This window comes from Mercurialis annua, linkage group LG1-X, assembly GCF_937616625.2.
Source record: "Mercurialis annua linkage group LG1-X, ddMerAnnu1.2, whole genome shotgun sequence".
NCBI lineage: Eukaryota > Viridiplantae > Streptophyta > Magnoliopsida > Malpighiales > Euphorbiaceae > Mercurialis > Mercurialis annua.
Genome location: NC_065570.1, coordinates 9,487,155 through 9,501,409, shown reverse-complemented (window position 1 = coordinate 9,501,409; position 14,255 = coordinate 9,487,155). Strand labels below are relative to the sequence as shown.

Below are 14,255 nucleotides of genomic sequence, written 5' to 3'. Positions count from 1 at the left end.
CTACTCTTATCAATTACTACTATATGCTAATAAATTACTATATTTCTTCGTCTTTTTTCAAAGTTGTCTAAGCAAATTGCATGTCTAATTAATTCAAAGTTAAGAACCAGTAGGTGAGTTTCATGCGTCTTCTTTGAACCAGTAGGTGATGAATATGACTGTTCATTTCTTTTATTCTATTTTCCAAAATCATATTATATTTCTTTTATAATATTATAAGCACATCAATATTAAGTTTAATATAATAAATTTTTAACTGCAATTAGAAAGTAATTCAACTTTTTGACTTTTACCCAACTGTATCTTTTCGAACTACAGTTTGTAATATGAGTCAATTTCTTTTGTCTTGAATGAATTTCAAAATTATTATTTTTTTATTTATGTTATATTAATTAATTAATTTTCATTAAATAAATTATTCTCATAGTTTTTAATTTTTTTTAAACCGCATGTGTTTCAAATTTATATAAACTACTTATTTATTTTTGATAAAAAAATTATTTAGATAAATATCATTACATTTCAATTTTATTCATCCAAAACACTTAACCTATTAGTTCTCATTTTCAATAAACTACTTATTTATGTACTCATAAAAAAATATTATTAATAAATCATTATCATCAGCTTTCAATTCAATAGATAGCATATTTAATAAATTAGAGATAGCGAATTGTGTATTAGAAAAACAAATAATTCAATCGGAGTACATAGTTACTGAACCATACCACATAGTTTCAGCAAAAAAACGTCTATTGACAAAAAAAAGTGACTTTGATTAGGGCAACATATTTTGTAAACAACAAATTGTCTATTGGAATTAAAACAAACCGGTGTACATTGTGGATATATTGATGATTCTTAGATATTTTGTAGAGGTTCATCGTTTTCCCTAATCACAATCAAATTCCAGTTTGAAAGGGTTTGCACCACAATCAATTTAGATTTGGTTTCTAGAGAAATTCTTAGGTAGATGGATTAAGCCTATCAAATAATGACACGTCATTAAAATGATATCAATCTTATAATATTACTATTCAAATGTGTAAATAAGTAATAAACAAATTTACAAGATCGCCATTATTTTAATGACGTGTCATTATGTGATATGTTTAGTACATGGAACCGAGTCTACCTAACAATCTCTCTTGGTTTCTATGTATACCATAAATTCAAGTCATGGTTGAATCATTTATTGGGTAATTTATTGAGTGAAAGTGCTTCTAATTTTGAAGATCAATGACTTGATTTTTTTTTTCTGGTGAGATTATTGTATGTTTCTTTATTTACATTTTATTTATAATACTTAAACATATTATGATAATGAACTTATAAATAAAAAAAATTAATTCAAAAATTAATTTTAAATAGGTCTAAATTTAGAATATTAAATTCTAAGGTTTTTAAATAGAAAATTATCCCCAGATTTTAGTATTCAAACTGTGGATGATGATATTTGTTTTTGTCTAATATTTGCAGATTTTAGTATTCAAACTATTTGCTCTCTTTTGAAAAGTAATATATGATATTTGTTTTAAAAAACATATAATCTAATCAAGAAAAAAGTTATGTGTTTTTAAGAAGTCATACCAATTTTTTTTTTGAAATTAAAAAAGAAGTCATACCAATTTAATGCGGCAATACAATAAAAGAATTCCTGTTGAATCATGAATTTCTTTATAAACTCATATGTAAAATTTTAAAAAGTAAATATGACATGATACTGAAATTAAAAGTTAGATATAAATATGTTGTTTTTATTATTGAAATTTCAGTCTTATAAAAGAAAGACTATGTATTTAATTTTTATATATGTGGTTATCAAGTACATATCTTATAAAGAAAAAAGAATATCAATTTTATTGACAATTGTAAGAATAAAAATCACATAGAAAATTTTGATAAATATCGTAAAATGTTAAAAGATAGGATACTCGATCTATATTTTATTATATGAACTACTGGTAAATTTCCGAGGAAATAAAAGAAAATTATTTTTAGAGAGAAAGACCAGATTTTAAAACCATAAATATATAAAATTCATAAAATGTAAAAAATTTATCATAAATATGATATTCAATATTTTAAAGTAATTAATAATTAGAATTAGTAAAAAATATTTTATTTTTACTTTCTTTTATTAGTTTGCTATATTGATATTATTTACATCCTTTGTATTTTTTTAATAAAATCTATATCTATATACTTATATAATAGAGAGGACCAACCGAATCCTCTCATTTATTCCTATAAAATAGAGCTCTCTCATTGATTCCTATAGAATACAACACTCTCATTGATTTTCAAAAAATAGAAAATTCTGATGAGTTCCCACTTTATTTAAACTACTAAATAAAAGTTATGATTAATAAGTATTTTTTATTAGTTTCTCAAATTCAATAAAATATTTATTTTTTGACTTTATAAGCTGCAAAATATTAAATATTGTCCATTTTTTCGTATGTTTCAACAATATAATTATTAAATAGTTATTAATTAGATTCCGTGCAAACGCACAGGCTTACGACTAGTTGCTTAATATTTGGTGGCTAATTTAAAGGCGCATACTGTCTCTAATCCAAGAAATAGAAATCCAAAAAGAAAAAAGAACAGCTAAAAAACTTACAAATGAAAAAGAAAAATCGCCGTTGCCGGGATCGAACCCGGGTCACCCGCGTGACAGGCGGGAATACTTACCACTATACTACAACGACTTATTGGTTAGATTTCAATAATATATTAGTTAAAACCATGTAATGCACTGCAGTGCACAGTTACAAATTCAATTAAATTATTGGGTTATTTTTGAACCCGGCGTAAAAGGGCATTTGGTCTAGTGGTATGATTCTCGCTTAGGGTGCGAGAGGTCCCGAGTTCAATTTTCGGAATGCCCCGTATTTAATATACTTTTTTTATTTTGGAATTTTAAGATTGTTGCTTAGGTATTGACTGCTTTATGAGTAAAAAATCATTTTGGTCGCCATATTTACATGTAAAAATTAATTAAATTACACAACTATTTTAATCGATTAAGTAAAATAATTTCTATTTTTAGGTCAGTTAAGAATGAAAGAATATTATATAAACAAGTTAAGGGGTACTGATAACCCAATTCTAACCTTAATTTGCTTAAAAGTTAAAAATATTGTCTTTAATTATCCTAAACATAGAGACAATGGCAGTTAATTGATTAAAGTAACTTAGTGTGCATTACTTGATTTTGATGAACAAATTTATGAACCGTGATGACCTTTTGTTCGTTGTTTTATCTGTTTGTTGCTTCAGCTGAATTTCTGTTGAAACGCGATGCTCTTTATATATTGCAAGGCCTAAGTACATGAACATGAAGCAATTCAACTCATTTCATCATTACAAATATCTTTTAGCAACAAAAATCTACCAACATTTTCCTAAAGGGAATGCACAAAAACCATGTTAGCTATCCTACTTAACAATGTGTTTGTAAATCCAGTCTCCACTGTCATTTCTCCCCAACCACATCCTCCTCCGGTGAACCAACGGAGCTGGTTGGTTCTTTTACGCACCCGAGAGATTCAACTCCAGCTCGAGACACCGATGCTTTACCTTTAGTCTCAATGCTGAGGTAATCTGTTAAGACCTTTTTCACACCAATACCATGCTGCAGAGAGATTTTGTTGCTCGTCGCGAAAGGAGATCTTTCTCCCTTTGCAGGACTAACTAATTGACCCGGAGAAAAGCTCGGTGTGGTGTAAGCTGTTTTATATGGAGTGCTTGGGGCTGGCACGGAGTATGGAATTGTAACGCGTTTGTGTGCAATGACGCTGACTTTAGAGATTGATGAGTATTGATCTGAATGTTTCGTCAAATCATTAACGTATAGCACATCGTCAATTCGTGCTATTATATTGAATGCCAAACTCTCTAAAACTCTGGAGTAGCTCTCCAAAATGGACTTCCCAACATCCTAGCATACAGTAAACTCGGTTGTTGAGTACATAAATTAATTGGATTCAGCATTAAAAAAGTTATGAAGGTATAAGATTTGAACCTTGTTGCACTGAATTTTGCTCATATCTAAAGTTGTCTGCGGAAGACCAGGAAACCGCTGTTTCAAGCAAAGCAGAAGGCTGTCTGCTCGGTCTGCAAGCAATTCCCTCTTGTCTACATCTGTCATCATCTCCTTGACCAATTCCCATGATGACTTTGAACCGGACCTAGTCGTGTTATTAGCGGGTTTGGAGGTAGTCCTTTTGCGCCATATGTAGGTTGCAGCCTCAACTCTGTTGGCAAGTTCTATAGCTTGATGTTCAGATGACAAATCAAGGCAATCAAGCAGACATTCTGGGGAAAATTGATCCGATGAAATATATCGATATATGAGATCACCTAAGCTGGCTTTTCCATTCTGAAACCAAGATAAGAGGAAAAACGGGAAAGAATTTTAAAAACTTTGGAGGATTAATTTGCATTCAATAAGCCATTCTCACAACAAGTAAAATGTACCTTCGGAAGACCCTCCAAGAATGATTCAGGAACTTCCATGTCGGCTAAAGCAATGCTGTTGATTGCCATTGCAGCTTTTAATATCTGGTTTGTGCAATCACGTTTATGCTGAAGTTGTTTTCTTGAATCTTCATGCAGGCCACAAGGAGGGACCCGAGGAACAGGTAGCCACCACTTCTCCTCTTGGCGATGAAGGCTTCTTCGGAAAGATGATGACCCATCAGCCTCGGGAGCTAAGATCCCCTGATCGACATACCAGAACTCTGTATCGTCAAAGCTTTCTAATATCTCCTGCAAAATATCGTTCAGATTTAATAAACAAAAAACACAAATCTATATGCATGGGCTATGTAGTTTTGTGAATCTTACGAGAAGCATGTTATCTAATTTGCGCAGAGCTGGGAGATTCATGTAAAGATCTGACCGAGGTCTGCAAGTCATGACCTGTATGGCGAACATAAAAAAAACAATAAAGATCAATTCGAAGTAATAATTCTGTTTGATCCAAAGAGGATAATATTTTTCCCTGTACTTTATCCAGTGTAATTTAATTATAACTGTGTTTAACAAATGAAAATGAAATGGTTCTATGTTCTACATACTATTTTAAGCTAACAATTAAGTAATGTTAATGAAATCACTCTGAGGAACAAAATCCGGAGAAAACTTCTGCTATTCACAAAGAACGTTAAACAGCTCTAATTTTTCGGTCATATTCTCTCCATTGGTCCTAGTTCACCACCTAACACCTCCAATAATGACTTGGCAATAATATTCAAAAATGATTAAAGATTACTACAGTACAAAAGCAAATTGCTGTATAAAGTGCAGATTTAATTATGTGGCCGCATTGAGTACCTCAAGCTTGCTACCGTCGGGAAATGTCTGCCAAGAGGGTATAAACTCCACTATGTGGTCACTCACACAAAGAAACCATTCCATCTCTCTTCTCCACATTGCTTTCTTCTCTGTAGGTAGAGGCTCTAATCTCCATAGTTGTCCAAACAAGGTAGCTACATTTTAAAAAAAAACAATCAAAGATAGAAACAACAATCAAAAACCATGCCCAACGAACTATGCTGCATGAAAACTTATTGAATCCTACGTTTCAATTCAATGTTTACTTCCATTTCCGAAAATGCTTATGCAACTCCGAAACTTTACATTTATACATATTCTTATAGATTACATCCTCTTTCTATTTCAATATGTCTCGTTTCGGCCATAGCCACGAATTAAGCAAACAATGCAAAAAGACTAATGAACTTACCACATAGATTAGTAATGGCATTTGAAATAGCCAGAGCAGTGCAAACCCCATTTCCACAGCCTGACATATCCTCTCCAAGCAGCAATTTTGCAAACCTTTCCTTCATCATCTCAACCTCTACGACCCCATAAAAAAACAAAACACATTATATCAAACACTTTAACATCAAACAAAAGATCACATAACAACACAATAGAGACAAATTAATACCTGAAATGGAAGACCCTTGTTTTTCCATTTTCCTATCATCCAAATGTACCTTTTTTTTACTATCATCGGCACCATTAGTACTCCTGCAATCCTCTACTTCTTCTTCGTCTTCGTCTTCTTCATCCTCTTCCTCCTCTTCTTCTTCTTTTACAGGCCAACCCAATGATTCCTCTTCCTCAGAGCTACTATGGCTGTGTTCTTCATGCCCAGTAGTCTCAGAAGTCAAAAAATCAGAACTTGAACTGCTCTCTCTACCCTTAACCTCAATCAAATCCCCAAATGTCTGAACTTCACCACCATTTTTCTCAACAAAACCCTCCATTCCTTCTTCAAGAACCTCACCAAAAACAGAGTTGTTCACTACCATACCACTAAAATGCACTCTCTTGAACCAAACCCCATATGAAAACTGAGCTTTGTTATATAAGTTGTGCGCAGATTTTGAGACCCAAAATCCCAAATTTGAAAATGGGTTGTTCAAAGTTTTAAACTTTTGTAATGGGACACAAAAAAGCTGGTGTTGAGTTGTTTTACTTTGTTGGTAGAAAGCAATCTCCATAAGGTAAAAAGCTGGTCATAGAACAAAAAAACTGAGGCTTTAACATTTTTTTAAGTAATTTTAATATTCTGTGAAGAAGATTTGATATAAATACATGTAAAAATGTGAAGGTTAGTGATGATTACTGAGACTTGGTAAAACACATGACATGAAAGGGACAGGAAATGGCTCTTCTTTGCACCATTTTAGCTCATTTTAAGCAGACAGTAAAGAAAGTTGGTTTGGCTCTTGCTTAAGTTTGGTTTTGCTTGAGCAAGAGTTCTAAATGATTAAGCAAATTAATTGATTTAGAGATGGATAGGTTATGATGGGAGTCGTGTAAGCAACGGATTCTATGAGAAATTATGAAAAGATACAGAACAAAAGTTACTTTAATTTGGACCTAAAAATTATCACCTGTATAACTGGGTCCAGTTCTATGATCACTCAATCTAGAGATCATTACATCAGTTAATATCTATTAAAAGAAATGCTAATAATTAGTAAATTGCTAATAAGTATCACTTTCAGAAATTTAATGGTTCTAACATTTTATATTCAATTTGAACTAATAATATGTAATATTCACACTCATCATGGGTTGGTTAAATTGATCACAAAAGTGGATAGTAAGCATGAGACTTTAAAAACCTAAATTCAAATTTCATATTCTATAAAATGGGACTTATTAGAAGTATTTATAGATAAATAGTTAAAATACATGTATTAAATGGGAGGTACGGGCGGTGGGATGCCGAGAGAGACTAGTCTTTCCGAGAATTTATCCAGACGGCCGGACTCTACCTCTAAAAAGGTGGTCGCGTTCCGCCGGGGGCTTCCGTGTCAGCAAAAAAATGCTAGGTTTGATGCTTTAACTGACCCAGTGTTTAGAGTCTCACATTGGCGATAAATTTGTCATCTCTATCAGTGTATTCCAACCGCGTATCTTGAAACTCTTAAATCAAATGCTTCGCTTTGTTACAATATCTGACCAGGAGCTCTGATTCGCATTTGAATTCACCTATAACCTGTTAATCACCAGCGGTGAATCACTCCACACTTATATTTCCTTTTCCCCCAACTCTACAAGTACTTCGAATTCGAATTTTAATGCTTCGTATTCGGCATGATTGTTTGTGCATGTAAACTTCAATAAAAAGGATATCTAGTATGATGCCCCTAGTGGTGATATAATATGGATATCTGCTCCTACTACTTGGCAAGTTCTAGACCCATCAAATCAAAGCTTCCAAGGAGTTAGTTCTACACAACTTATGCTCTTCTCCGCCAAAATGACGTCCGGATAGTCAACTAAAAATCAGCTAAGACTTGCCCTTTGACTGTTTTCTTGGGAACATACACCAAGTTAAATTTTGTATCACTTGCCTATACGGTTCTTTAAGTATAGTTTTGATAATATAAACTTGATAAAATCGGTCTGTGACAATGCATAAACTGTAACTAATAGCATGTAGTACCGGAGTTTATAATAAGTAAAATATAGACAAAGACAGTTTTTCGATATCACAAAATTTTTGTATCGGTCAAGGCTCAGCTTAAGTAGTAAACTGATCTTTATGTTCCCTCATCCTCTTGGGCAAGCATACATCCCGAAGAGTCGTGAGTAGCCGACAAGTATAACAGCATAGGCTTGTTCGGCATTAGAGGTATCACGACGGGGGTTTTGCAAGTTATGCACCCGTTGTTGCTCTATGGACCAAACAAACTAATCGGTCTCTTTTCCTAATAGCAACATGCTTTAGCTACAGAGGCGCCCCCCAGTGTTAGAAATAAATCGTCTCAAAAAGTTGTTTTGGCCGATTAGTCTTTTGAGTTGCTTCTTGGTTTTAGGTGGTTCAACATTGATAATAACCTTAGCCTTATTTTTATCTATTTTTTCTCCCTGCTGGTGAATCAAGAAACCCAAAAGGTTTTCGGCCGATACTCCAAATGAACACTTCAAAGGATTCATCTTTAAAGTAATTTTAAAATATTAATATATGATCGAGTTAGAGACAATATATTTATTTAATTTTAAATAAATATTTAAAAATCTTATTAAAATACAAAGAACGAAGGATCATTTTACCCCCCGAACTTGGCGCAAAGTATCAAAAACGTCTAAATTAGCAAAACCGAATCACTTTTACCCCAAACTTGGCAAAACCGGTTCAAAAACTCCCCTAATGCTGATGTGGCACTAAATTGGAGAGTGAGATTCCAAAATACCAATTAATCATAATTAACTCCTAACTAATCCATGGGCCTTTTTGAACTTTTTTCAGAAAAAAAAATCAATTTTTTTTTAAATTTCCGACGAGGAAGAGCTCCTTGCCGGAGAAGAGGAGCTGCTGCTCCTAAGGAGCAGCAGCTCCGGAGTCTGTTCTTTGAATAACAGACCGCCGGAGTCTGTTCTTCCAAGAACAGACCTGGATCTGTTCTTCCTCAAGAACAGATCCATGGGGTCTGTTCTTGAGGAAGAAGAACAGACCCCGGGTCTGTTTTTTTTTTTTTCAAAAAAAAAATAAAAAAAATTAATTTATTTTTGTTAAAAATATTAATTTGAGGGTTAATTTGTTGGATGTAATGTAATTGGTGGGTTAATTTGTGATATAAAGGTTTAAATTAAAGGGATTAATTTTTATTTTTTTTAATTATTAGGTATTAATTTAAAATGTTTAAAAACAATAAGGACCATTTTAAACTTTTTTTTATCAAAAACCACCTAAGAAAACTGAAACCACCATCAAAACCGGAGAGTGTATCTCACTCTCTTTGGTGAGAGTGGGGAGGGGGGGTTTTGTACCATTTTTTACAAGTTCAGAGTAAAAGTGATCCCGTTTTGCTAATTTGGACGTTTTTGATACTTTGTGCCAAGTTCAGGGGGTAAAGTGATCCTTTGTTCAAAATACAAATATAAGAAGTTATTGACTGATAAATAGTTGTTTAATACACTATATTTATAACATATTTTATTTTGGAATAGAAGTTAGAGATTGTTGGTGATAACTTGTAAATAGAGGTGGCCATGGGTGGAGTCAGCCCGTGAACCGGCCGGAACCGGTCCGGTCAAACCCGGTCTGGAACCGGTCAAATTCGGAACCGGATTAAAACCAGCCCGAAACCGTACAAAGGGCGGTTCAGGGGCGGTTCCAGATTTGTTGAACCGTGAACCGGTGGTTCCGGGTCGGAACCGGCGGTTTAAAGGTCGAATCCGTTGAAAAAAAATATATTATATATTTAAAACATATATTATATCTTTATCATATAATATATTTATTTTTGCAATAAAATATATGTTATATTTTGTTTTAGTTAAATTTTTGGCTAATATAATTTTTTTTAAAAAAATTCTTTAATTTCTTGTAATACTATCTCCGTGAGTTATTTTATTGTTAAATTATATTTTTTAGTAATTAAATTTTAATTTTATTTAAAAAATTTATTTTAAACCGTCCTAAACCGGAACAGGAACCGTCCGGTTCCAAACCGTCATGGAACAGGGCCAGTTTCACTTTTTCTTGAACCGTGACCCGGCGGTTCCGAACCGGAACCGCCGGGTTATGAACCGTGGCCACCTCTACTTGTAAATCACCAAGTGAGTCTTCAAATAGGAGGATCGGGTCAATCACCTGAAAAAGAGGAACACAATCGGTAGAAGGATGCCGAAAGAGGATGTCGGCAAACCTCTCCGACGGTCAAGTCAGTTTTTAGTGAGAGAAAAAAGAGAAAAGTGATAGAATGTAGTAAAATAATGATAAAGAGTATTACCCGTTACTTTCCTTTGTGGTGGATATTTATACCTGTTTGACTTATTGGGATTTAGTATGAGATAGGACTAATCCGTCCGCACTATAAATATTCTTTTATGCAGTATCTGTCGTCAACTTTTGAGTCAAGGTGTAAGATGTTAGGGAATGTTTCTTAGGTTACTGTCAACGGTTGTATACTCGGTATCTTGTCTTTGTTCGGAACTTAAGTTATGCCCGGAGGATTACATGTTGTTTGTTATTTACAGGTGATGGTGTCTTCAGTTATTATCCTTATCTTACCGAGTATACTGTACTCAATACAGTGTGTCTGACTCTGTAGGAAACCGTATCTCAGAGAGTTGTTGATGCGGTTGCGGAGACGGATTTTGAGTTCTTGGAGAAAAGGGAGCGCAAAGTGGCGTAATGACAGTTTCGTAATTCTGCCGAAGTTGAAAGTGAGCGATTTGAGCGGTTCCGGAGTCTAACTTTATTGGAAACAGGCCAACGATCGATACCCGTCAGCTTTGCTCATGGCCTACGTCGCTTTTGGGCTGATTTCCATCATCTGGGCCCTCAAAATGGCGTTTTTGTGATTTCAGCAGTTTTTGAGACTTTTTCGTTTATTTCGTTTTACACCCAGTTTAGGGTTTTTATTTTGTCTTAGTATTTAAACAACCTTATGAGTTGTTGAACGGCAGTTTTTGATGTTTTGAAAATTGATTTGTTATTTCCTAAATTTCGGTATTCTTTGAATCAACGATTATTTGATGCCTATTGTCTAGTATTCTTTTATTTGAATCAATAGGTTTTAGAAGTTAATTGCTGGCATAATTTGATTATCAGCAGCTTTTAAAGTATCTTGTTCTCTGTTGTGACTTCTGCTACATCAGTTGTGTTGGTATGCTCGATGTTGTGACCGTCTTTAGTCTTAATCTTGGCGTGACTGACTTTATCTCAGTGTAATATGGATAGTCAGCCCTGGTCTATGGCCTGTTTGCAGCTGTTCTATGTAGGTTGTTATTAGTTTGCAATTGCTATGAACATTTTTTTATCAATATAACAATTGTTCATGTTGGAGGTAAATATTTTTTTCTGAATAAAATAGTAAATAAATAGTTTAGATGAATTAAGATATTTATATAAAATAAAAAATTTAAAAAATTAAATAGTTTAAGAAAGGTGTGAACTAATGAAAATAATCTATTTGGTAAAAATTAATGAAAAATATTTATTTGGTAAAATTGAATGAGAGGGTTTCGTTAGTTCTCTCAATTATATAAATATAGATAGTTTGTATTAGTTTTGTTGTTATTTAATTATTGTTTATATTTATTTATTTTTTAACTTTTTGAAGTTGATCTTAGTAAAATCATTATTAATTTATAATTTTTATAAATATGGTTATTGCGATAAAATATCCCCAGCTTTCTCGTTTTTTCAATTTGAGCACATTTTACCAAACGTGTCGCCTCATATCCTAACCTTTTTAAACTTTCATTCTACAATTTAGCGCCATTTTAGGCATTTTTTTCTCTTGTAAAAAACGATTTTGGATGTTTTGAATAATCAAAGAGTCAGGATAAGCCATTTATGCTGAAAAAATAATAAGTTAGCATATGTGATACCATGTTTATTAAAATGTGTTTAAATCGAACAAAACGTGAAATTAAGGTGAAGATATTTAATTGAAAATAACATTTATAAATATGACTTTTGAATGAATGTCATAAGATACATTTGTCTTGATCATTATTTTTTTCTTGTTGCTCATCCGGTTTTCAGAGTTTCGCCCTAACTAATTCATATCCGATCCGCATTGCGCACTTGACATGATGGGTGAGTCTGCTAGCGGAATTTTTTTGCATACACAAAATTCGAATCAGAACTTTATTTAAGTGATATCAAACCGTTTACCGCTTGAACCAACCGTGTTGGTTGTCTTAATCAATATTTTGAGTGTAATATTTTGGGGATAACATCAATATATCACAACATCTATCGATGTGTCCACACTCTGTATTATAGACTATCCTTTTCTTAGCTTTCCTCGGAAGGATCTTTTGGAAAAATAAAATAGTTTGGAACAGTGTTATTAATCATTTTGCCGGTTGTTCCAACAAAAATAAATAGGAAATATAGATCATAGAATAGAAAAGCAGGAAAATCTCCTTCTAACGGCTTCCATTTAAGTTCGTTGGAGCTGATGTTGACTGCTCATTTGAATACCCGTTTAGAGGGAAACTAAAAGCTACGCCATTCTTTTCATTTGATTCATTCCTTCTTTTTCATCAAAATACACTACTCATCCTTAGGTTTAACATGATTAAACAAACCCCAACGGTTTATTTTTTTCTTCGACTGCTGCGGATGATTTTTCTTATCATTGATGTCAGTCATTTATCTTTTCCTTAGTTAACATTCCCTCCGATCCATAATATTTATCGCATTTGAATTTTTTTTATGGTAAATAATATATCGCCTTAAAATATCAAGAAAATATTTATTGTTATTTTTTCAAGTTTACCTCCTGCTAGTTTATTGAAAAATACAATAACACAAATAATGTTAGTAGTCATAAATTTCAAAACAAATTCAAAATAATTTAATAAAATTATCTATAAATTAAGCATATTAATTACTTTGTTAGTTCTTATGTTAAAGTCAAATGCGACAAATATTATGTACCGGAGGGAGTATCGAAAAATACTTCACTTCTTTTTAACTTTTTTTATATATATAATTCCACCTTTTACAATCCTTAATTTTATCCCATTTTTCGAATTTCACTGTTAATTGCAATAATTTGTTTAAATTGGAGTTCAAAAAGATTTAATTATACCTTTTATATTATTTCATATTTAAAATTTTTTATGATAAAAATGCAAGCTGGAGCGATATAAAACAATATAAAAGGCGTATTTGAATTTTTTTTCCGCTTCAATTTGAATAAATTACTACATTTGAAATAAAAAAATGTAAAAATATGCTAAAATTGAGATTTTGAAAGGTGGAATTAGAAACAGAAAAAGTCAAAAAGTAGGATTTTTTTTTTTTATGATTAAACCTTTCTTTTTTATGTTGCTTTAATTTCATTAAGGCATAATGTCTTCGAAAAAATCTAACCTTATAGCCCTTTTTCGATTCTAGTTTGACGTTGAAAACTCATCAATTTTATTATATTTTGTATTTTAATTGTTTCAATTGTACCCCAATTTTTTTTACTTTTTGTCAATTTTTTTAATTTAAATGATAAAATTATTCAATTAACCATGTTTACAGATAAAACTAAATTCGTTTACATTCAAAAACGTAAAAATAAGTCCTTTATTTTTAAAAACTAACTAAAAACTATAGTCATATTGAAACTAATTAAATTTTTTAATTAATTTAACTAAATCTAAAAAAAAAAATTAAACATGTACAAATTAATATATGATATATATGGAGAACGTTTCTGAATTTTTTTTCAAATGAAAAGACATCAATTTAATATTACAGGGTACAATTGAAATGGTAAAATACGAAATAAGGTAAAATTGACAAGTTTTTAAAGTCATAGTAGGATCGAAAAGGGGTTATAAGGTCGGAGTTTTTTTTAAGGTATTAGGCCTTTCTTTAAATATAATAAATCGCCAACTTTTTTTATTTTTTTTGTTTAGATGGATTAAATTTTATCAATGAAGCGCGTCTCATATCAATTTATTGCAGATCAAGAATCAAAAATTGGTCGAGGACATTTCAATCACCAAAATTGAATTACTTATGCATCGTCTTACTTTTAGTTTTTTGAATATTACATTTTTATTGTTTGTCTTTCTTTTTGAAAGTTTCGTTTTGTTTTTATATTGTAAAATATTTGTTTGTCAGTTTTTTATATCGAGTTTATCAGGTGGTGGTTGAATCACATATCATGATTATAGTTTCTGATATAAAAAATAAGTTTACAAATGATACCGAGATTTTGATCGAGGGCTTCATTTTGTTAGCAAGACGGTTTTAT

The 14,255-nt window shown here is 31.9% G+C and overlaps 1 protein-coding gene and 2 non-coding genes across 3 annotated transcripts; 1 reads left to right on the top strand and 2 right to left on the bottom strand.

Moving 5' to 3' along the window:
* Positions 1 to 2,643: 2,643 nt before the first annotated feature.
* TRNAD-GUC (transfer RNA aspartic acid (anticodon GUC)) lies at positions 2,644 to 2,714 on the bottom strand. The gene has a single exon. It is a non-coding gene; the product is annotated as a tRNA-Asp (tRNA).
* A 108-nt stretch (positions 2,715 to 2,822) lies between these two features.
* On the top strand, positions 2,823 to 2,894 carry TRNAP-AGG (transfer RNA proline (anticodon AGG)). Its single transcript has one exon. It is a non-coding gene; the product is annotated as a tRNA-Pro (tRNA).
* A 396-nt stretch (positions 2,895 to 3,290) lies between these two features.
* Positions 3,291 to 6,840, bottom strand: LOC126665114 (rop guanine nucleotide exchange factor 7-like). Its single transcript, XM_050357817.2, has 7 exons — positions 5,966 to 6,840; positions 5,756 to 5,872; positions 5,344 to 5,498; positions 4,855 to 4,929; positions 4,486 to 4,776; positions 4,031 to 4,387; positions 3,291 to 3,946 (listed from the first exon to the last, which is right to left on the bottom strand). The coding sequence occupies exons 1-7, from the start codon at positions 6,522 to 6,524 to the stop codon at positions 3,482 to 3,484; spliced, it is 2,019 nt and encodes a 672-aa protein (XP_050213774.1). The 5' UTR covers positions 6,525 to 6,840; the 3' UTR covers positions 3,291 to 3,481.
* Between the last annotated feature and the right edge of the window lie 7,415 nt (positions 6,841 to 14,255).